The sequence below is a fragment of the Eublepharis macularius genome, chromosome 12 (assembly GCF_028583425.1).
Source record: "Eublepharis macularius isolate TG4126 chromosome 12, MPM_Emac_v1.0, whole genome shotgun sequence".
NCBI lineage: Eukaryota > Metazoa > Chordata > Lepidosauria > Squamata > Eublepharidae > Eublepharis > Eublepharis macularius.
Genome location: NC_072801.1, coordinates 19,764,836 through 19,791,792, shown reverse-complemented (window position 1 = coordinate 19,791,792; position 26,957 = coordinate 19,764,836). Strand labels below are relative to the sequence as shown.

The 26,957-nt window shown below is 43.5% G+C and overlaps 1 protein-coding gene across 3 annotated transcripts; it reads left to right on the top strand.

The window, feature by feature from the left end:
* GPRC5B (G protein-coupled receptor class C group 5 member B) lies at window positions 1-26,947 on the top strand. Of its 3 annotated transcripts, none has more exons than XM_054994590.1 (4): window positions 1-312; window positions 13,437-14,450; window positions 19,875-19,987; window positions 22,504-26,947. In XM_054994590.1, exons 2-4 carry the CDS (start codon window positions 13,445-13,447, stop codon window positions 22,546-22,548), a joined length of 1,164 nt encoding a protein of 387 aa, XP_054850565.1. In that variant the 5' UTR covers window positions 1-312; window positions 13,437-13,444; the 3' UTR covers window positions 22,549-26,947. The 3 variants fall into 3 exon arrangements, with proteins under 3 accessions (XP_054850565.1, XP_054850567.1, XP_054850566.1); XM_054994592.1 differs by lacking the exon at window positions 1-312 and adding an exon at window positions 575-651; XM_054994591.1 differs by lacking the exon at window positions 1-312 and adding an exon at window positions 2,004-2,043.
* Window positions 26,948-26,957: the final 10 nt, after the last annotated feature.

The following is a 26,957-nucleotide window of genomic DNA, read 5'->3' as shown; positions in this document are numbered from 1 at the left end:
GCAGGCGGGCGGGCCTCCTTCGCGCCGTTCACGCGCTCCATGAGCCGGGTCGGGGCCGCAGCGCCGCGGGGGGGTCTGTCGGGCGCCCCAGCCCCGAACGTGACTGCGAGCGCGGCGGGCTCTGCGCCACCGAGCGCTCCAGCGAGGCAGCCCCGGCGGGTCCCGAGCCAGGAGGGCTGGGCGGGACTCGGAGAAATGCGGTAGGGAACAATCGGCACTCCGGGCACGTTTGCAGCGGCGTCGCGCGCGCCGGAGTTGGTCGCCCGCCGGGCAGCCCAGCGCCGAAGTTTGCAAGGGGCGTCTCTTGTCAAGGTAGGGGCTGTGCGTGCGCGAGAGGGAGAGGAGGCGGGGGGTTCGGGGGTTTGGGTCGAGCGGTCCCGCTTTCGAGGCGGACAAAGCCGGGCGAGAGACTGAGACGGGAAGCGCGTTTTCTGGGAAGGCAGCGCCGCTGCTTTCGCTCGGGCTTTATTCCCTCTTAGAGAGCCGTGCTTGAGCGGCTGTCCTGCGCCCACTTACGGAGACATTCATCCTCCGTAGAACTCAGCGGGGCTTGCTTTTAAGGAAGCCGAGCGGGGGCTCGGGCTGCGAAATTCGCCTTCTCGCCTGGCCAGCAGCTCCAGGGCTCTTAACGGTCCGTTTGGAGGCACCCGGGTTAGTCTGTGGCAGCAAAACCAAGCGGGAGTTGGGGGATGCTGTTGTTGTATCCATTTCTGGTGGCGGTGAAGGTGCCCCGAGACTGGTTTATATTTCAAAGTATGGTATATCTCTAGTACGTTTGGGGCATGATATTGGTGGTCAGGAATTTGGAGTGGATTCTGGACTGCGGAGAACAAGCTCTGGTGGGATGGGAGAAGTTGGGGGAACAGGTGGGAAGTGCGTTAGGGGTGTTTGGGTCAAAATTAGGGGAGAACCGCCCCATTGACATCCATCTGCAAATCTCTGGTGCAGCCCAACTGGGAACTTAGTGGTGAAGCAGAAAACAGAATGCACATCCTAGGTGCCTGTGGGGGGTATGTGGGGGTGGCCACAGTAATACTGTGTGCTTTGCAGCAGGAGCCTAGTTACTAAAAACGGGGGAAATGCTCTGCCTCGGTTGGGGAGGTGAGATCTTCAGAGACTTTTGCAGGCTCCTTCTGACCCCTGAGACAAAAGGAAGAAAGGGGGGGAGCCAGCTGTTTGTGTGGCTCTTCTGCTGGCTGGTTATGATTTTTGCAAAGGACTGGCTGAAGAGGATGCAGGCCGGCTGCTGCAGTCCGAACTGAATGCAAACTCCAGGCTTTAGGGAAGTCTTACTCCTCCAGGATTGGGAAAGAAGACAAGAGAGCTGAAACTGCGTCCCCTGCACCAGGCCAAGTATCTCAATGCATTTGGGGTCCAGAAAACTGTTTAGAGAGGTCCTGTTGTTTGAAGTGAAACACCAAGGGATGCATTGTGCAATCCAGTCCACCTTTACTCCAAATGGAGGCTTAATGGGGCTAACTCCCACAGAGGTGAACAGAATTGGAGCCATGGTCTTTGATGTGGTGCGTCCTGCAAAACAGTTATGACAGTCCCTTTCCATCAAATTCCTTGTATTTGAAATGCAATAGGCAAGCTTTTGAATTATACAGAGTAAGTTTCCCCTAGAAATTACACGTGAGAGCATTGAGAAAAAGGGATGACTGAAGGGCTAGGGTGTGTGTGATTTCTTCTTTTTGGGTTGTTCACATACAAAGAGGGGCAGTGCAAGCTCTGCCCGATAACATGGCAGAGTGACAGCTGTTTGGTAGCCCAGATGGAGCTCAGAATCTATTGATCTTTGGAAGGTGGGAGAATAGCATGTAAAGCCTTTTCTCCACTCCACCTCACTGGCTTCTCTCGGCAGAATTAGCTTGGTAGTTGATAGCAGACGGCAGGCTGAATCTAAGACTCCATGTAGGGGATTAGATTGGATATAGGACAGGCAGGGGAGGTGGGGGGGGATGCTTCCATCGTCGGAGTAAGGGGAGGCAAATGGCTGGGTACAGGGAGATGTGTTGGCGAAGTCCTGAAGCAATCTTGACAGTAAGTCATGGGGGGAGCCAAGCAATGAAAAGACTGCAAAGAGGAGGGGGTTAAAAGGTAAGAGAGGTTGCAGATAGGATTAAGTGTGTGTGTGTGGGGGGGGTGGATTTGCAGGGGTCGTAGCTCATTTGCCTGTTCGTGCACTGACAGAGTGATCTGATCAGGCGGCTCCAAGCTAAGGAGCTAGGAATATCCTGTGGGAACTTGAAGGCATGGGTCGGATATGTGGGAGGGGGAGACCATCTTGTGGAAACGCTCCTTCTGGAGATGTTTGGGGGAGTGCATAGAAGAAGCCCCCAGGGTCTGAGTCATGTTTTAAATCTTCACGCCACATGCATTGGCGGGAGAGAGGGAGTGGTGGGGAGGGGGGAAGGTTTTCACAACAGAAAAGGCCGGTTGCAGCTGGATCCGTTTGTGGCTTCTTTAATGGCTGACTCTTGCCTATCTCATGCTCTTAAAAACAAACCAGCAGCCAGGGAGGCTGGCACTTCTCTGTACAGGCATTTATGCTAGTTTCACCTAGAGGAAGTCAGGCTTTCCTCTGCTTTGAACCCTTATTAGGGCTGGCCAATGTTTTTTCACCCATTCCTGAAGTGTGAAAGTCCAAGAAAATCCAGGGCGCTGGATTCCCTGGCCTGTCTGCAGCATTGCATCTGGTGAAATTTGGATGATGGTCCTGTTGGAGAAAGGGGGGACAGGGGTGTAGATCTGGTGCAGAGTTGCCCAGGGACAAACTCTGGGCTTGCAGTCTTCGTACAGAGAGATGCCTGCAATTAAACCAGCTTGCATTTTATTCCTCAAGATGTTCTCAGTGGTGAGGGATGTATGCTCTGCAAATGCTCAGAGGACCTGTTTGTGTATGGGAGTGGTGGAAAGCAGACTGCTGGAGGAGGGGTTGTAACGCCATGATGGAGCACGTGGTTTGCATGCAGACTTGGCAGCGAAAGCCCCTGCCTTGGATGTGGGAGAACTGTTTCTAGTCAGAGTAGGTCGGACTGACCTAGATGAATGAGTGGGCTGAGTTGGTTTCAGATTTCCATTGGAGAGTGGTTGGGCATGCAGCAGGCCTCGAGCTCAGTCCCTGGCATATCCTCTTCAAGCCTGGCCTATATACGCAGAATGAGGTGATGATGAGGTGGTAGCTTGGCTCAAATTAGGTCCTAGTAACATTGCTGGTGAAATTTATGCTTCCGTCTCAAAATTCTGGATTCTTATCAGCCAAGCGTTGATGACTTATTTATGATTTATTGAGTGCTGCCATTTGCCCCTTTTTGTTTGTTTGTTTGTAGGGCTGGCCTGGCAGCAAAATGGAATTGTCTGAATCTTTGATGAGGTTGCGGTTCACCTTGGTGGGGCACAAGGAGTGCAGCCCTAATGCAGAGCAGTAGCACAGGAGAATCAGGAACAAGGCACCTTGCGTGGACTGCGGGCTGCTTTAGGTTCCTGTTGATTCTAAACCCAGATCTCAAAAGTTTAATATTATTTGCTAATCCTCATAATCACAGAGGTGTTTGAATATAAGATGGCCCAAAAGTTTGATGTGTCTTTCACTGATGAACAAGTTGTGCCCCTCCACCCCGGAACCATATACCCAACTTGGATTCCAGTTCAGTCCTTCTGTCTTCTAAAAATACATGGTGATTTTTTCACTTTGCCTCTCCTCACTCTAGCAGAGTAACTCATCTAGCAGTGGTGGAGCAGAGCCCTGCGCACTGTATTATTATGCACACTAAGAGGAAACCATAGCAGCATTTCTGCATGCAAAGCACATTCCCTAATTATTAATTATTATTCTGAAACGACTTCTCTTCAGCAGTCTGATCTCCACTTAACTGTCATTTGCTCAGTTATCAGTTCTGAAGCATACTCCTCCAATCTGGCCGAAAAAAGCCTGGGCAGAAATGTGACTCGCAAGCAACTCTCTGGCATGTTGCTGTATGTCTGGGTATGTGTGTCCTTTCCTTCTGGAATTGCAGCAGGGAGAGAAATCTGCTTGCAAAAAAGTAGAGCCGTACATGCAGTAATTCTGCAGCAACGATCCCAGGTGTTTATTACACATGCTGCAAAAGAATTCACCTTTGTTCATTCCTTAAGTATCTGGGGAGAAGAGTCTTATGGTACCTAAAAAAAATTGTGCTAGCATAAGCCACTTCATCAAACGGCCTGTAATTCACAAATGCTGATGCAAGGTTACCTACTTGCTGGAGTGGTTCCAGAAGTAACTTTGTTTTTTCTATGTTTTCTGTATTGTGTACATTGTGCTAACTGATGCCAATAAAGGCTGAATGACTGACTGACTAGTCTTTAAAGTGCCGCAAGGCTCCTGTTTGGTTGATTCTGCATCAGAGTAGCATATCTGCTCCTCTGGAATTAAGAATATATAAGTTTTGTTTTTTGGTCTGTCTGGAAGACGCTGGTGGCAGCAGGAAGACTAGGTCATATGGAAAGCCAGAGCTACCAGATGTGTCAATGGTTTGACTCTGTATAAGGTTGCACCATAGATACACCATTTCATAAAATTAAGTCTACCCAGGGTTTCATATACATGTCCATGCAATGGTAAAGTAGTGCCATAATTTGGGGTGGAGCCATGACTTAGTGGTATAGCATGTGCCTCTTGAGCAGAAGGTCCCAGGTTTGATCTCTGATCCAGTTAAAACGGTCAAGTAGCAGATAGCTGCTTCCAGGTAGAGTAATCAGCAGTACTGACCTTAATATACCAGCAGTGCAATCCTAAAAGGAGTTACTCCAGTGATTTCAATGGGTTTAGACTGGAGTAACTCTTCTTAGGATTGCAGTGCAAATGGCTAACTCAGGAGGAGGCAACTTCATGAGTTTTTCATGCATGGTGCTTTTGGGGATGTGAACAAACGACACAGAGAGCTATTTCATAATTTTGATTCCACTTGCCAAACATCTCTGTAAGAGGTCAGTGATAGGACTTGCAAAGATATTTCAGATTTCTAAGAGACAATATTGAATTTCTGTGTGCCACAGGTAAGACAAATGGGTGACAGTGCTGAATTTTTAGGAACCAGGCTGAATACATGCCTGGGATTTTTCTAGTATTTGCATAATGGTAAATGGATTCTGTTTATTTGAGTTAGTGTAGCTGTTGTTATTTGACAAGGTTTTGTTCTCAGTTTAATTCTACGCTTCTCTGTTGTTGGCAGTGATATGTTGAGAGAGACTGTGTTCAGGATGTGTTGTTATCTCAGCAGAAAATGCCTTCCCAGTATGTACGATAAGGACATTGTTATGGAAACAAACCAATGGCTCACTATTGGGTTAGAAAGAATCCCTGTCTCAATTTGGAGCATCAAGGGTATGCCCCCAAATTTAGATTTTTTTGATAAAAAAGGAAACAGTATTTTGATTACTGCACATATACCCTACCCTGTCCTCAGAGCCCAGAATGATTTACCAGTTTGCAATATGCAGATGTATTCCTGTGAAGTGATGGTTTTTTGTAAAATGCTTCTGAATAAGGAAGAGACAGTATCTGCAGATAAGAGCAGCCAGCCCTCAACCCATCTGAGTTTGGAAGGCAGGATAACTCAGGCCATGGTTTACGGCAGCATGGAGGCACGGTCATTCAGACTTAGCATTCTGGAAACCCTCTGGCTCCCTAGCCCCCCAAAGGCTGCGTGAAATTTGGGTTAAGAGAATGAAACACACCCAATCCTGATTCCCTTGGTGCCCATCATCAAGAGTCTTCTCTCCTTCTAGGCACTTCAGTTTTGTGGAGCTACTTTCCTCAGGCCCGCCAACGTTTTGTGAGATTGAAAAGAAAAAAAAAAGAAAATGCTTCTAATTTAATCTCTGCTGAAGCCCCACCCTTCCATTACTGCACACTGCCCAAAGTTCTTGTTCTCCTGCTGTGTTCGATTTATTCTTCAATATTTAAAAGCCAAATGGTGTTTTGTTCTAGTTTAGATATGTTAGAAAACCACAATGGGCCTACAACAGTTGAAAACACTTATCTTTTTCTGTAGCACTCATCACGGGATTCTCAGGTGGGATCCCTTCCAGACACAGATGACACCAAAACCAGCATAGCTTCGGCACGGACAATACATCGCATGCTTTGGGGGCTTGTTGTTCTATAGCAGCTGCAATGCATTAATACAGCAGGTTGCGCACCACATGATGCCTAAACGTTAATGTACTTAACTTTTATATACATTGTGCTCAGCCAGGTGCATCCGTGATGCTCGAGATTTAGCTTCTACAGATGCTGGGAAGGGAGCCAAATTCAAAAGAATGAAAGTATTCCATGCTTAAAAGAAATTAAGAGGCATTCCCAAAAGCAAAGTTAGGGACAAAATGAGAACAGTGGACTAGCTAGAGCAAAGGGAGAGTGAGCCTGATAAATGGGGACAGTTGGCACATGTGCTGAACTGAATAAAAGAGCAGAGGTTGGCTGGATCTGTTGCTATCTGGCCTGCACTTCAGTATTATTTCAAGAAGACTGGAGATATTGTCTATGTAAAAGCTGCTATTCCTCAAGGCTTTGTTAACGATGATGATCGTTGTTCCAAAAACATCTCAACTGACCCAACAACTCAAGCTAAGCAACAAAACCAGCCTCTTGTCACTTATTTTTGTTTGAAACCTCTGCTGAAAGAACCACTGGCAGGGTTTAAAGCGTACATCTTTCAGTTAGAACAGTAAAAATGGAGTCTTTTATACTCTTTCAACAGATGCATGGAGTGTAACATACATAAAGCCAATGAATTTATATTAAAGGCTGGAAACAAGATGTTAAAATAAGTGGCCGGTTTAAAACCAGACCTAATCAAAGAGTCATCCATCCAGGTAGGCAAGGACCACTCCCAATTGCTGACAGGAAAAATAGGATTAACATAAAACATGAGAAGTAGATCCCACTAAAAAATTACTGAGGTATAAATCTTATATGCCTGATATTAGCACCTAAGGTGAGTAAGAACAATTCCTTGTTCAGACCTGGGGGAGAGATAGATGGAAGAAAACAATGATCAGAAAGTAATGGAAATTTTTCTTGAATGAAATATTAACTGCCACCTATTAATGCTTCTATGAATGTGGGATCTGGTTATAATGTCTCAATTTGAGAAAGAAAATCAGCACAGGATACATTTCTTCAAAATTGGGTTACTTTTGTGTTTCATGATGACAGTGCTCTTAATTCTTTGGCCTGATGTTTGAAGTTGACAATTAGCTTGCATCATTTCATAGTTGAACAGAAATTATTTTGTATGCAAGTTTTCATAAAAGTATATGTAGCTGTTGCATATTAGAAAATCATATGTAAGTATTGCTATGCCACATTGTCTGGCTTCTCTGTTATTGCCCTCTCCTCATTTCGGAGGATTGAAGCAACCTATAGTCATCTCTCTTCGACAAAAGGAGACAGAAAATGTTTTACAGCTGAGTATGAGTAAGCGGAAGCTGGGTTCAGGTGGCTGGCTCAAGGTTGACTCAGCCTTCCATCCTTCCGAGGTCGGTAAAATGAGTACCCAGTTTCCTGGGGGTAAAGTATAGACGACTGGGGAAGGCAATGGCAAACCACCCTGTAAAAAGTCTGCCAAGAAAACGTGATGTGACATCCCCCCGTGGGTCAGTAATTACTCGGTGCTTGCCCAGGGGACTATCTTTACCTTTATGAGTAACAGAAGTGGCGCAAACTCCTCCTGTCTTAAACTGACGGCTGTGTTGTGCATCGTTCTTTTTCCAATGGAAAGAGGAGGTTGGAGAGAGAGCGACCAACCTATGGTGGATCTGTGACCGTGACATATCCACATCTGATGTGTCAATATGCTTACAGCCACATGACCATTGAAACATGGATTGAGCTTACAGGTTATGAAGCTGCCTAAATCAGACCATTAGTTTGTCAAGGACTGTATTGTCTGCTACGACTGGGAGTGGCTCTCTAGGGTCTCAGAGCCAAACTACAAGTGACGCCTGACACAGGTTGGACACTTGTCAGCTTCCCTCATGTCTTGATGGGAAATGTAGGCAGCTTGGCGGAATGTTGGACAAGTGACAGTTGAAAAGTCCCTTGGACAGCAGTCGAAGAGCCAAGCTGTAAAACCAGGATGCCTACATTTCCCATCAAAACTTGAGGGAAGCTGACAAGTGTCCAACCTGTGTCAGGGGTCACTTGTAGCTTGGTTCTTAGTCAGTGGCCTTTCACATAACCTACTACCTAGTCCTTTTAACTGGAGATACAGGGGATTGAACCTGGAACTTTCTGCATGCAAAGCAAATGCTCAGCCACTGAGCCACAGCCCCCCTTCTATAAAATGTGTGTGTGTGTCCTTGTTTTTAATCCTGAAGGTGCCAGGAGACACTTTCTTCTGACAGACCTCAGGAATTCTCCTCCACTCCCCACGAGATGTAGACACAGAAAATGAAGTCAGGGGCAGGGGGGTTGCATGTGTTGTTCCTCCTGCAGTCCAGTCTCCACAGAAATGGGCAGTCCTGGAGATGGTTGGTCATGGTTGCAGACAATGCCAACCCAACAGAGCAAGTAGTGACATTGATCGATTACATGGAGTGCTGAAAATAATGCAACAAATGGAATCATTTGTCTCTTATCCAAAGGGCGATTAATCATTGGTTTTGAATTTGGGTTGAGTGAGACCTGAATAATGTTTGCCTAGGACCTTGTATGGTATCATGCACTGACTCTGACTTTGGTGCAGGACAAAGGGTTGGACAGATTTATAGAGGCTGTGTCTATCATTGATAGCTGAACCGGGTCTGCAGGTTCAGATGCAGGATGCTTCTGAGTGCCAGATCCTGGGGAGCAGGCAGGAGGTAAGGACTGTTGTTCGTGGGCCCTGCTTGTAGGCTTCCCTGAGTCATCTGTCTAGCTACTGTTGGGAACTGGGTGCTGGACAATTGGCAGGAAGGCCAAGCAGCAGGAGCAGGGACTCCAGGCCATACAAAGATGTGATAAGATTAGTTGTATCAGCCGATGTTTAGATTTGCATAATCCTTTTATACCTGCGCAGAATTTTGATGAGGATGTCAAGTACGGTTCTTTTGTTGTCTGCCTGTTATCAGGTGGATTTCTATTTGCAAACATTCCTATCTGCTCCTTTGCTTAATCCCAACTCTATATGCACCCTAGAGAAGTTAAAAAGAAATCTTTTGAATAGCCCGAGGAGTCTGGCTAGCATTGGAAAGGAGTAAACAAGAAAAAGTACAAATGAGAACAATCCAGGCCATGGAGGAGGTGGGGAGAAAGGAAGGAAGAAGGCAAAAGAAATCCAACCAAGACAGACCTCCTTGCCTGAGTATGGCTTGTACAGAAGGCCAAGTGCTTGGTCAGCCTGCTTGTTGACCGAATGCCAGGGGCAGGCTCCAAAAAACTCCCCTAAGCTGTATTGGTGTACAAATTACATAAAAAGTTGATATTGGAACAAAGCCTCTTTTATTTCTAATTCCCATCCATTTACTCATGTTTTGTAATTAACAAACATCTAGAGCAATCCTGCTGTTTTCTCTCAAAGTGTTTTTATAATGTACTGAATTTGGAGCTCTTTTTATTCTTTTAAGCTGTTTTAGCTTTTCTTGTTAGCCACCCTGAGCCGATCAGCAGGTAGGGGTATAGTTTAAGAACCCTGAATACGTAAATTACATAATAGCTTCTGTGGCACTGAGTGTTTAAACTAGACATTCTAGTAAACTGTGATGGCTATTAGTGTTATTAGGGTTCTATTAGTCTCTGCATTATTAGTTTGGGGTTCTATTAGTCCCTGTATTAGGCTGGGACTTACAGTGCAAGGGGAACATAGGTTTTAGCCTTCTGCCTGCATCATTTACTAACCCTTAATTTTTCCCCTGTTCTGAAATTACTATTTGCCTTATGGGGGGTTATCTTTGTTTCCTTCCCTCGAGTAAATAGCAGCTACAGAGAGCTCTTTGGCATTAGGAAAGGTTAACAATCCCTCCACTTGAGGTTACTATATACAAATAAAAATCACTTGGGATCTGTGATGACGGAATGCTCGGGGTCATGCTGTAGTAGTTAGAATGTCAGACTAGGACCTGGGTGACTTGGGTTCAAATCCCCCCTGAGCCTTGAAGCTCGCTGGGTGGCTTTGGGTCAGCCCCTCTCTCTTAGGCTAACCTGCCTCAAGGGGTTGTCGTGAGGAACAATGGGCAGGGTTGCTAAGCGCCGCCGTGGGCCCCCAGACAAAGATTCCATCTGAGAAAACCATATGACCCTAATTCAAACTAAATATGAAAACAAAAGAGATTATGTGGTTTCCTAATACCATGAATAAAACAATAACCATTCATTAGGTAATAAACAGTAAAGGAAAGGGGCAGGGTAAGAATAGACTGCACTTAAATTATGCTGCAATAGGATATGGTGCAAAAAACAAACAAGCAACCAGAATCAGCGACTCTCCAGCCATGGGACATAGCCAGAATATTGCAGTGCATTATAGAGGAGACATAAATTACTTGGGAATAAGTCCCATTGAATGTAGCAAGACTCTCAAAAAGTACTCAAACAGTGAAATCCTAAACAGAGTTACTCCAGTCTAAGCCCATTGATTTCAGTGGACTTAGACTAGTGTAACTCTGCTTAGGATTGTGCTAAAAATATTTTTACTTACTCAAAACCAAAAAGCAAGCTTGCAACAATGTAAAGGTGTTTTATGGGGAAGAATGGCAGTGTTATTTTTTTTTAAGGGTGGAACATCATTCTTTTTTGGTTTTGCCACAGTAGACTTAACATGGCTACCCCTCTAGAATCTGTCTCTGCTGCCATTGACCGTCACAACTACTTTCTCAGTTTATGCCAAGATTTCGCTAGGGCTTAGCCCAAGAGTTTGTTTTCAGCACAGGCCGAGTCATGGAAGAAAATGCTTCTCAGCATGCACAGAACGCCTTGCTCTCCACACTGGAAAACTGCAGTCTCCTTCTCTCCCGCACACTTTAATAATTCAGTAGCATACTTTAAGATGGAGAAGAAGGAGTGGACTCACTGAAATATATTTGAAATGAGGATAATGTAACTATATGTGCTATGGCCTTCATACAAATAAAATAAGAAGCTTGCTGGATCAAACCAAACGTCTGTACAGTCCAACTTCCTGTTGATCTCACCAGCCAGCCACATGCTTCTGGGATCCCACCAGCAGGGGATAGCTACCCTGTCACAGCTGCCACCAACAATTGGTTTTCCAGTGTATATGGCCTCTGAACATGGGAGGTTCTCAGGGCTTTTTTTCTGGGAAAAGTGGTGGAACTCAGTGGTGGAACTCAAGACCTCACAATGACGTCACTTTGGGTCAGCTGGAACAAGGGGGGAGTTTTTTAAAATTAAAATTGCTCTCGGTGAAAATGGTCACATGGCTGGTGGCCCCGCCCCCTGATCTCCAGACAGAGGGGAGTTTAGATTGCCCTCTGCACTGCTTGGCAGCGCAGAGGGCAATCTAAACTCCCTTCTGTGAGGTGATCGGGGCGGGGCCACCAGCCATGTGACCATTTTTAAGAGGTGCCGGAACTCCGTTCCATCGCATTTCTGCTGAAAAAAAGCCCTGGAGGTTCTATTTAGCTGTCATAACTAATGGCCACTGATGGACCTGTCCACCTGAATGAATCTGTTGAATCCCCTTTTAAAGTTTTCTGAACCAATGGATGTCACCTCCGATAGTAGTTGATTCAATAAATAAATTATGCAGCATGTGATGTAGTCCTTCCTTTTGGCTGCCAATCAGTTTCACGATGGATGGATTGTAGCACAGAGGACCCCGCCCCCCCCAAAACCCCTCTTGCTTTTCAGTTTCTTCACATCACTAATTATTTTATCACCACCTATACTTGTATAGCTTATCAATCTATATATAAGACTTCATAATTGTGTAAAAGAAGCAAAGGCCTGTTTCCTCACCTCTTTCCAGACCCTGGAATGATTCCCACTATATCATTTACTCAGTTTGCTCAGCTTGTGCCTCTCAGTATTTCTCACTACAGCCATTTGTCTAATGCTGTAATCTTATATTTACACACAGACATGTCTACCAATATAGGATACATCTGAAGTGGGCTCTAGTTCACAAAGACTTCATTTCACAGTAATCTTTAGTAAGTAAACCAGTAAGAAATCTGTCTCAGTTTACCTTCGTGCCTCTACCTAGCACAAAACCAGGAGCAAAATAGGGCGCTGCTTGTATAGTGGTGCTAAATGGGAAGCACTGAGATTGATTTTACTTACATAGCTTTTTAAAAGGTTAAGTTGTTTATCATAGAAAATGAAGTTTAATGGCTGCAGTAGGAAAGTTACATTTACTAAGGGCCAAGTATCAGATGTCTCACCAATACAATAATAATAAAAAACTATTTTATAAACACTAATACAGGAAACTGTATATGTAAGGGGGGGAAAGCAAAATTGCCCATTTTCTACGTTGATAGATCATTGGGAAACTAACTTGACGGTTGATAATATTAACAAAGAGCTGCTAGTCTACTATTAAGTATGTTTTAACTTCCCAGCTGGGGTAAACATGAAAAGGAATGAGACCAGAATTTGAAAATGGGCTGGGGGTGGTGGTGGTGTCATCTTGCCTTGCTCAAACGTTGGCTTGGTTGATGAGCTTAGCGGCATCTCAGACAGACAAGTGTTTGCCTCACCCTCACTATAGTATCCAGCCTTTGATGACTTCCTCATGGGTTATCTGCCTTGGCTTCAATGCTGGGAAGTTTTAAAAGACTTTAGCCCTTTTGTTGTGGAGATATAAGGGGAAAGGCATACCCCATCGTGGAAAGGGTTAGAGACTAAGGGCCAAGCTACAAGTGACAAAGGACACATGAACGGCAAGTGAACAGACTCACATGTATTCCTCCCTGTTCACTTATGCTCCACTTGCACTCCACTCGATCACGTATCAAGTGAAGGGCAAGTGGAGCACAAGTGAACAGGGAGGAATACATGTGAGTCTGTTCACTTGCCGTTCAAGTGTCATTCATCACTTGTAACTTGGCCCTCACCAAAAACAAAAAAAAGTGAAAGATTGGAATTCAGAAAACCTGATATACCTGGGCCTTTGGAATTGTGCCCCCTTCCTGATGACCCTGCATATGGTTGAAAAGAACCATGTACTCTGCCCTGAGCTTGGAGGAATGGTGGAATAAAAATGGGTAGTTATATTTATGATAACACTACCATTGATATTAATTTTGTTAACATCCTTATTGATTTTAATGCTACTATAATAGAATGTGATCAGTAATAAAGATTATCATTATTGCCATTTTATAATGCTATTATGGACGTTTTAATGGTATTAATGTTAGTAATATTATAATTTTGTTGTTGTTAGTATTGGTTTCATAATAAGACTGTGCTGCCCTCATTTCAACTATTTGCCATATTGTTTCAGGCAGAACAATGATCGCCTTTCCCCTTATCAGTCTTCTTCTCCTCTTTGTGGTTGGCTACGGGTCGTCTGAGAACTCCAGTACCTCAAGAGGGTGTGGCCTAGACCTTCTTCCACAGTATGTTTACCTCTGTGATCTGGATGCTATCTGGGGGATAGTAGTGGAAGCTGTTGCTGGGGCTGGAGTGCTGACGACATTGTTGCTGATGTTGATCTTGCTTGTGAGGTTGCCCTTCATCAAGGATAAAGAGAAGAAGAGTCCTCTGGGAGTGCATTTCCTCTTCCTTTTGGGGACCTTGGGACTTTTTGGCTTGGCGTTTGCATTCATCATACAGGAAGATGAGACCATATGTGCAGTCCGCCGGTTTCTGTGGGGGGTCCTCTTCGCACTGTGTTTTTCATGCTTGCTCGCTCAGGCCTGGAGGCTACGGAAACTAGTACGGCATGGCAAAAGCCCATCAGGATGGCAGCTGGCTGGTGTGGCCATCTGTCTTGCACTTGTCCAAGTCATTATTGCTACTGAGTGGATGATACTGACTATTGTGAGAGATGGACAGTTGGCTTGCAATTATGAGCCGATGGATTTTGCAATGGCTTCCATCTATGTCATGTTTCTGATGGTGGTGACCATGGGCTTTTCTTTCTTCACGATGTGTGGAAAGTTTAAGAAGTGGAAGAAGAATGGTGTATGCCTCATTATAGCCAGCTTTTTCTCAATTCTCATTTGGGTTGCTTGGCTGACTATGTATTTGTATGGTAACAAGGAACTGGGAAGAAGAGACCAATGGAGTGACCCTACTCTTGCAATAGCCCTGCTGTCCAGTGGCTGGGTGTTTGTGATCTTTCATGCTATTCCAGAGGTCCACTGCTCCATTCTTCCATCTCAACAAGAAAACACACCTAATTATTTTGATACTTCACAACCACGCATGCGTGAAACGGCTTTTGAGGATGACCTTCAGCTTCCTCGGAGCTACATGGAAAATAAAGCCTTTTCAATGGATGAACATAACGCAGGTAAGTCTTTTGTGGTGACTCTAGTAGCGCACTCAGGTTTCGCTTTTTGAGATAAAGAGTAGGAGCGACGAGGGTGTCCTTGTTTAGTAATAAAGCGAGCTAATAGAGGGGCAGATACTTATATGCATCTCATGCTCTATAGTTTAAAATATATCTTGAGGGGGTTATAATAAAAAAGGGACCTTGTTTGACCAGGCAGGCTGACGAAAAGTACTTTATTCACTTTTCCTCCCTGCTGCAGAATGCCTGGTCACTGACGAAGTCTAAGAGATTGGATTGCCCAGAAAGGCTGGAAGGGAGGGGGCATCTGATGAAGTGTGGTTTTATCCTGTCCCTCCTAAAAAATCTCATCCAAGACAGCTAATAAAAATTAAACCAACCGATCATACAGTTTGTTTAATGTGATTGAAAACAGATTTAAGAAAATTCCAAACAATAAAATTCTCAACGGTAAAACTATAACCAGTAAAATCCACAGCACATCCAGTTTATGAATGGAAGGCAGGCTGTAGGGAGGCAGAATAAAATACCAGGTCAATTAAAGAGTTACCTAAACACCTGGCTGGAAAGAAGTGTTTTTATCTGGCATTTAAAAACTAATAATGCAGGAATGAATGAGCTTCATAGGGGCAGGCATTCCAGAACTGGGGCGGGGGAGGGCACTGAGAAATATCCTAGTTACATAAATAGATTCCTACAATTCCTAGTGATGAGAGTCAGTCTCTATTTCATGGTGTCTTTCAGTGGTTGATCACTGTGCTTAAATTGTTCCGGTTTTGCCTTTGAAGCAAGATGGGTTTTGTTGTGCACGCTCTGGTCTATTCTAGAGATATGCTACAGCATGAGTGTCTAGAAGTATGAAGCACCTTGCCCGAAATGTTCATGTGGAAAAGATGATTCAATAGTGTTTTAATGTATGAGAGGAGTGATTTGGGTGTTTGTGTGAGAAAAAGAAGATATTTCATGTATATGAAAGTTCCCACTTCCTTTGGTGGAATTTAAGGATGTACTTCTGAATGTGTTAAGCTGCCTGGACAAATTCTTCAAATCCTCAGAAGTGGACAGTTGCTGGAGATTCTACAATCTCACTAGAATGACATAATTGAAATGTGTATGTATTTTTGCAGTTGTGAACAGAGATGGGCACGAACAGCAATACGAACAAAAAAAGCCACGAACAGCCCAATCTGCTGTTCGCGAACAAGCTGTTCGTGAGGCCCCATTCTAAATGAACAGGTGGTCCTTGCAAGCCTCCTTCGTTGCTGTTTGTCTTGCTGCTTGTCAAGCCAGACAGTCTGGCACCTGCAATTAATTCCCTTGGCAACTTATGCAGGGATTGTCTGAACTCTGTCTGAACTCCTGCTGTTGCCCTGGAAACCCCAGTCTAAGCCCAATTTAGCTTGATAGGCAGGTCTTCCTTTCAAGTGTGAAGCTCCAAATTTGTTACAAGGGAGCAAAGACCAGGGGGGAGGGGGGCTCCCAGCTCTGACTTTACAGACAGTGGAGAGAGAGAGACAGTTGCTGTTGGCATTTTGATAGAGTGCATTGGAGCTTGAATTTTCTTTGTGTGTGGTGGGATAGGGATCTACCCCTTCAAGTTCCAGGGCTGCTGCCAGGCTCTGGGCCAAGCTATTATTTATTATTGGTACCTTTCCTGCTGCCTGCTCAGGTAAGGTTTCTGGGAGTGGTGCGGTAGGGATCTACCCCTTCAAGTTCCAGGGCTGCTGCCAGGCTCTGGGGCCAAGCTATTATTTATTATTGGTACCTTTCCTGGTGCCTGCCCAGGTCAGGTTTCTGGGAGTGGTGCAGTTGGGATCTTGACTTGGATGATGGCTTGGATGCTGGCCCCCACAAACAGCCAACCACGCACATGTTCATGAACAGGGTCATGTTCATGGTTGTTCGTGAGTCCCTGTTTGTGGATGGCAATGAACAACGAACATCATGTTTGGTTTTTTTTCTGTTCCTGCCCATCTCTAGCTGTGAAGCTGCCTGGGGGGTGGGTAGTGGAGTGCTAATAGAAAATAAAATACATCTCTCTTGTTATTTGTCTCAGTGTTGTAGTATTTAAGAGAGCAGCCATCTCAGCCAACTGATTTTGTAAAACAACCTAGCTGATGAAGAATGTTTTGTATGAAAATATATAGTGCCAAGACAGCAGGAAGCTTGGAAAAATTGATGAGGAAATTAGTTTTATCTTGGGTTGATCAAATAAACAATTCGCAAATCCCATGACTGTTGAGTTTGAAATGTAACTGAGTTCTGGTTCATTTAGAGGTCACCTTGGCATGCTTTGATGTTGTTTCCCCTTCAAAAATGTATTTAAACATCTGGAATTTAATACTGACAAGGACACTTTATGAAATCAAATACCAAGGGGGAAGGGCTCTTGGGGTAAAGAGGTATAGCACCTGCCATAGTGGAGGCCTTCTGCAGCTTTGTGGTTAGTAAAATTTTGCAACCATCATAGCTGCTTACTTGTTCTAATTTTTGTGTATTAGTTCCTTTGATGAAATGGCACTTCACATCAGTGGTCTTCAACCCCTGAGTTGCTAGGACCCTGTAGCCCCTACAGAGCTGATGCTTTTGGGAAAGTTCATGCAGCTCATGCGCATGTGTGGAGAGAGCAAGGGTGCTGCATCTCTTGTTTCTCTTTGTACATTGCCTACAGAAGTAGCAGGATGGTCACGTAAGGTCACTTAGTGGTGGAGAGGATTTCAGTTGGAACTTAGCCTAACAGAACTTAGCCTAACAGAACCAGTATTATTCACAGCAGCCAGGCACTGGCACTGGATTCAGCCAGTGGGGGAACACCACAGAACAGAACCAAGAAGTCCACACAAGCACAAGGCATTCCCTTGCTTCCATTTGTTTCTGTTGGGCTAAGTTACAACAGTGTCCCTTTCTTCAGTTTGGTTTGAGTGGAATGGATGTGATTCTCTGGTGTGATGCTTCAGCTTTGGATCTGGGTGGATTCCATTCCCATGCTTCACTTTGGTTCTGTTGGGCTTTTTCTGGGATGATCCCAGCTTGCATTTGGGAGTGTGCCTTGGCCATGCAGCCTTGCCCCTGTGGGTTTCTGCAATGGGAGTCACCTTTGACTTTTCCCCCAAACAATGAAGTGGCTAGGGGCATCTTGTTCAGGGGTCCAGTCTTCCTGAAATGTGGTGGTGAGGTCTTTAAAGGACAGTCAGGAGTAGGTTCCCTGCAAAGTTGTTGGAGTTTGGTTGAAAAATGACTCTCCTCTCCGCAAAAAATGGCAGGAACTTCTTTGCTGATCTTGGCAGGGAAACAGCAAAGGAACAGCCAGGCCTTGTTTACCGGACTACCAAATTCATTTGGTAAAAAAAATCCAGAATACTGAATTTAGTTTTGTATTCACTGTTTTGATCTGGAATACCCGAATTTCACCAAATCAGCCAAAATTTGGTATTCTCATCCGAATACTGAACCAAACTGCACACTCCTGTTTACCATCTAATATCTACTATGCAGGGTAACAAGAAGGAAGGGAATAAGATGGAAGTTCAGATAACAAGAGAAGAATATGTTTTCATTGTTGTAATACTTGCTTTGGCTTAGTTTCAGTACAGGATTGGCAGTAAGGGAAAATATGTTTTGAGGTAGGATTAGGATTTAGGTTTCATGGAATGAGCAGTTTTGAGGAGTTTGATGTAACAGTGAGAAGCACTAAGTTCTTCTTGCGCTTGCTGGCCCTGGTCGTCCTAAAGTAGGGTTGCTTAAAAAATTAAACATTCAGAATAATTTTGAAGCTGTAGAGTCAGAAATAAGAACAGTTCTATGAGAATTTGAGGTTTTCCACGTGCATAGTAGTGGACTAACCATGGTTCTGGACGGCCCATGGTTAATTTTTGTCCATTGTCCAATTGTATCCTGAATTAAACGTAATGCAAAGTTTTAGCTCATGAATGACTAAAACTAGGCAAGTTACTGGGACTGTGTTCGCATTATGGATCATTTTTCCTAAGGCAGCCAATCAGATTACAAACTGGAATTCAGTGAGTGGTGGTGGCGGCGGATGAGTTCTACAAAGATTATTCACTGTTCACCTGCACTGAACTGCAAAGTATATTTATTTAGACTGTCAGAGCAGTCTCTCTCTGTCCCCCACCCCCAGCAATTCATTCTCTGCTTTTGATATTTCGAAAAGAAACACAGTTCCACAACACTGAATGGGGAAAAAAAGCCAGATTAACGGTGCATTTCTGAGCAGCGCTAGCCCCTTCTGACTTCAGTGGATTTAGAAGGGCATAACTATACTTAGGACTGCACTGCAAATCTATTAGTTATCACTATATAGACTGATGCTTTTTCTCCCTCCTACTCAGCTCTCATGTCAAACTTCCTAAATGAATTTCAAATACTGACTCTGGGAATCCCCAGCTTTAATGAAAAGATCCTGAGCACATTTGCTAGAAGTAGCTTCGTTTTGTGCACTGTGATAACTGGAGCTTGGGACATCTTACATGGTTTTTTCCTTCCCCATTTAACTTTACAACAGCCCTGGAAGATAGGCTAGGCAGAGACAGACTGACTGGCCTACAGTTATCCAGCAGCCTTCCTGGGCAGCGTGGGGATTTGAGCCCAACTTCCCCAGCTCTTAGTCCAACACTCTAACCATTATACCACACTAGTGTTCATGCTACACCCTTGTCCGCACGATTTCCCATTAAAATAATGTTGATTTCATTGGGATTTATTTCTAAGAAAGGAAATAAAGGATCACAGTCTAAATGAGGTTACGTTTGACAGAAGGGGGAGAGAAAGAAGGAGGCTTGCCATTGTATTGCTTGTAGGCTGAGTGAAAACTGCTGAATGAATACTCCATATTTGAAAGACTCGTAATAAATACTTGCAAACTGAAAACAGAGCACCGTACAGGATGAAATAGCTGCAGAGACTTCGGGAAAGATTGTGGAAGATTAGCCAAGAATCTACTGTGGCAGTTTTAACTCTATATCATGGTGATGCTGGTGTTGGTCACTTTACATGACGGACCTGTTTAAACTGAGCTTATGTCTACATCCGCACACATACCCCTTCTGCATACTGAATCCAGCCACTGGTCTATAAACCTTACTGTTGTCTACTCTGATTGGCAGCAGTTCTCCAGGATCTGAGGTGGAGGGTTTTCCCAACACCTACAGCTGGATCCTTCCAACTGGACATTCTGGAGATTGAACGTGGGATGTCCTGTGTGCAAAGTAAGAGCTCTGCTTTTGAGCTGGGGCCCCTAGTTGCCATCTAGGAACGGTTTGCAATGTTTCAGAGCACAGAGTCTCTGATTATTACTATTTTTTGTTAAGACACTTGGCATGGTCAGTGAAAATTTTCCTTATTTGCCAGAAAGAGACATTCTTTCTTTTTTGCCTCCCTGTTCCTTCCCCTCGCCCTCGAACACAGCTTTACGAACGGCAGGATTTCGCAACGGCAGCTTAGGAAGCCGTCCGAGTGCTCCCTTCAGAAGCAACGTCTACCAGCCCACTGAGATGGCAGTTGTCTTAAATGGTGGGACTGTAAGTATCAAAATGTGATGGTAGAAGAAGATGCCTTTTGGGGGGGTGAATGCAGAACCTCTGCTTTCAAGTCAGAACTTTACTCAAGTGGATGCTTGCTTATAATGGGGGGTGGGGGGGTCCTGGCAGCAAATAATGCATGCACTGCTTCATTCTGAAGGTGTCCTAATTTCAAAACTTGTGGAATTGACTTAGGCCATTTAGGGGTGTGGAGGGATGACGTTCAAGTTGCTTTTGTGGGATTGGTCTGAACACTGCAATAAAAAAAAACAGTAAAGTTGACTGTAATGTCCACTATTTTTAACTTTGCAACATTCTTTTGCTTCAAAAACCAGCACTGTCCTAAGAAAAAGTTAGCTGCTGACCTGCACACTAAATAAAGCACTTAATTTCAGCTAGTTAATGGCAAATATGTGCTGTCTCACAGTGGTGAAGCTTTAGATGCTGGATGTCAATCTACAGCTGGGTCACTGGCTTAGAGATGGAGAGCCAAACAGACTCCTTTAGATGTCATGTGCATCATGTGTGTTTAAATGCACCCAAAGAACTACACAGAGCGCTTGTGCTTGCTCTTGGTTGCTGACAAAAAGAGAATGTGCTCATCCCCACTTCTTGATTTCCTTGCATGCATATGCACTGCTTAATATGCTGCTCCTAAGCCAGCTTCCACTCGTCATGCAAGATGGACTTCTGTTTCTTTAAATCAACAGCTCATTCCATCCCTTTGAAAAGCACAAAAATGTGCTTGATTTGCTCAAAGTTCTCTTAGCTTGATCCAGCATGGGGAAGGCAGTATCATTGTGGCTTAAAGATTGCCACAGATACTGTGACTGGTTGCAAGGGAAACTTGGGAACTGCTTCTAGAACTTGGAGGCAGAAATATAAGCCTTGCTTCCAGCTAGTGATGAAGTGGGAAATTTTAGACTCTGGATCTTAATGAGGAAAAGGACCCCAGTTTTCTACTAATGTCACTCTGGGAGCTACACTGCAGCAGTGGAAGTATATATAAGCCTTGCTTCCAGCTAGTGATGAAGTGGGAAATTTTAGACTCTGGATCTTAATGAGGAAAAGGACCCCAGTTTTCTACTAATGTCACTCTGGGAGCTACACTGCAGCAGTGGAAGGAAGTTGAGTAATAAAGGTGGAGGTGAACCAAGTGGAACTTGCCCATCTCTAGATAAAGCCCCTGTAAGGTAGTAACCTGTGCCAGGGCTGTACCGCTTCCTACATCAGGACATAGGGAATTATATGAAAGGATATTATTCAACAAAACTGTGTTTTGTCAGTTCAGATCTCACAATGGGCCACAATTCTTACATACAGTGGTTACCATACCAGCTACTAGTTTTGAAATCCTGGTTTAGTGTCAACTGATGAAGTCTTGTTTGTGGGACTTCCTGTATTCAGACATCGCAGCTAACTCGGATTTGATCAACCCATAGTTTATTATAATATCTGAATGCAGCCTTAATTTCACTTATTTCGGTGGAATTAACTCCCTGATCCTAAGATCAGATCCTGAGAGCCAGAGTGGTGTAGTGGCTATACTGTAGGACTGGGATCTGGGAGAACTAGGTTCGAATCTGTACTCTGCCACTGAAGCTTGCCTTAGGTCAGTCACACCCACTCAGACTAACCTACCTCACAGGGTTGTTGAGGAGATAATATGGAGGAAAAGAGAATTATGTAAGCCACTTTGGGCCCCCATTGGAGAGAAAGGTGGGGTTTAAATGAAGCTGTTAAATAAAAATAAGACATTATTTAGAAACAAGGAAGGAAGAAGTGATGTGTACTGCATCTTCCTCCATATCTGCCTTAATGTGTGCAGTGGAATTTCTAGATTTCACCCAAGGTGGGATCCTTGAGCTCCAAAGGCATGCTTGCACTCAGAATTCTGAGAGTCTCTTGCACTTCTTCTCTTCCTGTTTGCTGTAGATGGATTGGCCATGCTGCATAAGCATTCTGCTGGCCCCCAGCACCATCACATCATTCTGGACTTAACTGCAGTTAAGCAGTTAAGGAATTGCTTTTGTCTTCTGGAAGAGTGGGAGTTTTTGAGCCATCCTAAGGGGAAACCAGGGGAAGGCAGTATGAGGAGGCCAAGGCTGCATTAGTAGCCCTCCGTCATGTCAACGTAGGTGGAGTTTATAGACGCAAGTGGCTGGGAGTGAGCCAGTAGCTGTAGGCTCTGCCTGCTCTCAGCAGAAATCATTCCCACTGACCCCTGTGGTGACTTGCCATAATACACATAGGCAACATGCAGTGTGTCTCCAGGGGTCAAGGAGAACTTGGCTGCCCACATGCACAGATCAGAAATAAGTCAATGGTGTTGTAGTCACATTGAAAATACCCCTGAGCTGATAAATGATCAATTGCACTTTATGTTTCTGTAGGACATGGCCACAGTATTGTGTGTTTGTCTAAGTAATTAGCTGCTGCTGCTTCTTTATTTTTCTCTTTAAAGTGATTTCTGAACCATCTAGACTACTTAGTTATGGGTTTATTCTTATTTCCAGATTCCAACTGCTCCGCCAAGTTACACTGGAAGACACCTTTGGTGAAAAAGCTTTATAGGCTTTTTAGAGGATGGAGAATGATTAACACATTTTATATCCTGGCAGTGTGTCTTTATGAGGGAGGAGTCAATGCTAGCAAAGGACAAAGCAACGCAAAACAGCGCCCCAACAAAACCCCATCCAGGAGCTTGGGATGGCCTAGAGGCAATAGCTTGTTTTACTTCTTAAAAAAAAGAAAGTAATGTGAACACTGTTGAATTGATAAGCTAACCATAAAAGTGAAACCTCTGCAGTGAAATATAAGCTGAAACTATATTTAAAGATAGGTGTAGGCACACTTTTTTTTTGAAAAATGAGAGAAGGGGACACAGTGTTCTGAAAAGGCAAGAGAGCTTTTATCTGAAGCCAGTGTGCAAGGCAAACTGGTTGCTTTGGAAAGGAGACTAAAACAAAATATATCAAGTCAATGTCCTTATTAAAATTTAATCCACATTGCCGTAAGAGATTGGCCTTGTAGGGTTATCTTTTTACCTTGTCAGTCTTCTTTGATAATTCTAAAAGGTCCACAAAAATGTCATCCCCATTCATCTAGAATGCAGCTTGACTGTCCCTTAGAATCCACAATAGACCATCGATTACAAACTCACCCCAGAGTAAAGAGGAGGTTCATTTTTATATGCCACATACTTAGTGGGTTTCTAATACAAGCTATACAAGTGCAGGTGTTGGTGCCTGCTTATCAGATGCACTTAACTGTGATCTGGTGACTTGGTCTCCAGCTATGGTTCCTGACCGGCTTTCTTTTTCTGAGAAGTGACAACAGAAAGTCACCCGGTAATCTGTGTACATATGGGGTGGGGCAGTACTGACTCCTCCTCTTGCATGCAGGATACTGCAAAAGCTGGTGTAAGAAGGCAGAGTTGTATGTGCAGACCAAGACAACATAGCCCTTGCATCATCATAGGTATGAACTATCTCCAGAACCACTTGGAGTTTAAGGACATCTATTGTACACTTCATAGAATCACACACACACAACTGCAACAGCAAGATGGAAGACAAAAACAAGGAAAGTAAGAGGGGCTTCTCTGGGGGGGCAGTCTGCAAAATTCTCCCCTCCCTACTACATATTCCTTCCCATCCCCAGCTAAACACTGAAGCTTCATGGACTGCAAATGGTTTGTTAATTTTATTGCATTTTATTGTGTGGTCAATTTAATATGGAGCCTTTTATTTTGTATGGGATTGTTTTTCTTTTGGTTATTGGGGAAAGGTTTTCTTTCTTTTTTCTTTCCAGAGGGTACCATGTTCTCACTGCCTTTTTCATATTTCCATGGTTTTAATGGTGTTCAGCAAAATCATTCCTTCATTATTTAGCATTTAAATGCATATTGGGCATGTGAATCAGTCATTACATCCTCAGTGCTGGCCACCATTGCACTCTGCTTTCCTAGAGATTAAAAACTATTGAGTTTGGTTGGTTGGTTTCTTGTCTTAGGACATAAGATTACAAAATAGGTAGCAAAATCGACCTTTTCTTTTCGCATTTGCTCTGGCATAAATACATTTCTCTTTTGAACGATCAATAAAAAGATATATACAGACAACAATGAATAGCTCAGTAGCTTCAACAAGGAAAAGCTACCAGCTGTATCTTGCAGAAGGAAAAAAACCCCTATTTCTTTTGGTGGGTGGAAAAATCTCTTTTTCTTCACATACCTCGTTTCTACTATTGACTAGACTTGAGCTTGTGCTGCTTCAGACTGCAGATGGGGGGTGGGTGGGTGAAGTGTACCAAAATAAAACATGCCTGTAGAAAACTACCACGTCTGGGAGGAGGACAGGTTGGAAACCCTCTCTCAGATGTGTGGAGAAGGGGTTCTAGTTCAATTCCTGTTAGCTTTCTCTGTGGAAAAAAATTGATTGTTTGGGAAAGATGTTCCATCACATGGATCCCACCTGCAATCTAAAGGGATTCAGGCCAAGGTACAGATTTACCATGTTAATGAGACCATGTAGCTAACCCCACACACACTAAAATGTTCTCCCTGACCAAGAAAAAATTCCCGAGGAGTAGCTGTGTTAGTATTTCACAGCAAAAATGAACATAGGTCTTGTGTCATCTGTAAGAAGTTTTTATTCTAGCATGAACTTTCATGGGGGCTCTAGACCACACAAGCCTTTATTTTGACAGAGAAGGGGGATGAGAGATCAGGATGAATGTGATATCCCCTGTGGTATTCTAAAAAATATCCCTTAACACACCACGATTCTCATAGCAAAGTTATTTAACATTTTTCAACTTTTAAAAGTAGAGAATAGCAATAATTTTCTGTTGTGCATCATCACAAGAACCAAGTTACCTCCTGAGAGATAACTCTGACCAAGACAAACAAGACACATACATACTTTTACAAAAATATTCATCAGACCTTGAATCAATGATAAAAGTTGATTAAGGAGAAACACATGGTAAAGGCCAGGGATTTTCTATTGCCAAGCAATCTAGACATTCCTGTTTTAAAAGAGGCCTTGCTCAAAAAAGAATAAAGTATTGTGATTTAAAAAGTTGAATTCAGAAAATGTTAAATTTGGCACTATACAAAAATCCTGTTTGATGCTTTCCTGTATAATGTGCATGTATTTTTTAAAGTAGAGCTGCAGTTTGAAAATGGGTTTCTGAAACGTGTAAGATGAACATGGTATAAATGGCAGAACAGTTTAATGTTAGCAAAAATCAATGGAAACAAACTAATCTATTTTTAATTTGAGGGGCAACTTTTCTTTAAAAAGCTGATTCAGAAATATTAAGATGTTTAATTTTTCTTTTCTAGACAAGAAGGGATTTAGCAATCCTGCTCCCCATTAAGCCAATGGCAGTTTGGGATCTTAAACAAAGACAGGGCTGGATCCTGCAAACACAGGACTTCCATTTACTGCTCATGTGAACTTGGCCCGTGATATGTAGTGGTAGGAGGTGTGTTAATTTTAAACTATAAAAGGGATTTATATATATTTCCCACAGCAACTTATTTTTGAACCACTTAATTTTTTTCTCAGTCTGTGGTGTTTGTGATGTTAGATGCACCCCAAACAATGTATGATTGGAAATAAAAAGGCACTTTTGTGTTTGTTATATTTTTGTTAATGTAACAGAGGTGTCAATACTTTTTGCCTTTTCTGAAAATTATTTAGAATGTAGAGCATCTGGTGAGCAAAACAACTTCACAACAGTAAGCACAAATTATGTAGGGAGTCAGTTTCATGGTAACTCACTTTGGTAAACATAAAAGCTACTATGTTCTCCACCATTGCCAACTTAATAATGCTTTTATGACAGAAAACAATGAAGTGCTACAGCACCTTGGAACTTGGTTACATTAGAGTTTTCTAAATGAGCTAAGTGGTTTCCACCCATGATAGCTGGCAGCAAAAGAGCTAGAACTCCAGGCAATTTATCAGTAAAGCTTCACTGTTTCAATAGCATTTACATGAGGACTGTGCCCATGGGTTGCAACCCACACCTCTCTGATGCCAACAGCAGAACTCCCAAGGACTAGCTGGGTCGAGTAAGCACATTCCAGAAAATGTCAAACATCTCAATACATCAAGCATTCTTTATTTTCTGTGAACGACACGTTCACCTCCACTAACTGGCTGTGGTGTACCAATTCCATGAAAGCTGGGCTGTCCAGTTGAAGCCCTGTGGAATTTTGTATTGCCAGTTCCACTGATGGGGAGCTAGTGCTACTGTCTGTTCAGTGGCGCTGTGTGTGGAGCAATCACACAAGTTAGAACCAGGGGGTCTTTCCCCTGCATCAGCCCCTTTGAGTTCTTGGCACGGGCAATCTAGAAGTGAAAGGTTGTTTCCACACTGGCCTCTCCCTGGAGAGGATTGTGATGAATATTTTTCAGGGCTCAAATCATGGTGTTTTGAAAGGTAGCGTGTCCCCAGAAAAGACCTTCCTAGGGATGAAACTCTAGATTAGCAAGATGTGTTAGAATTCTAGCTGTGTCCGCATTTATAAGGACAGCCCCTCCTATCTGGTTAACTTTTCGGCTTTATGCCTTGGTTCTAACCCCAGGCGGGAAAAACATAAGCACTGTAGCTTTTATAAAAACAGGCCAGGCTATCGTACCATTTTACCAGATTACACAGCAGGTGCTTTTTATTAACTTACGAGAGCCAAGTCTCATTTTTGATAATATATATATTTATTAAATGTATTAATGTGTGTTTTATAATGTACCCCTTCCTCGCTGCTGACTGTTGCATACCGTTAACCTTGTACATCTTTGAAGGGTTTTCAAGACAATCAATGTGTACCATAATGACTGTACATAAATATACAAGATTAAAAAGAAGTTGTAAAGCATGGGCAAATATACTTTATTTTCAAAATGCTGTTCTTAACAAAAATTAAAATAAAGGCTTTACTATTTACTTACATTGT

Excerpts from the sequence above, each read along its gene's own strand:
- GPRC5B (XM_054994590.1), top strand. The coding sequence starts at position 13,445 with ATGATCGCCTTTCCCCTTATCAGTCTTCTTCTCCTCTTTGTGGTTGGC. Across the intron at positions 14,451-19,874 it reads AATGGATGAACATAACGCAG|CTTTACGAACGGCAGGATTT; the intron begins GTAAGTCTTTTG and ends CCTCGAACACAG. Across the intron at positions 19,988-22,503 it reads TTGTCTTAAATGGTGGGACT|ATTCCAACTGCTCCGCCAAG; the intron begins GTAAGTATCAAA and ends TCTTATTTCCAG.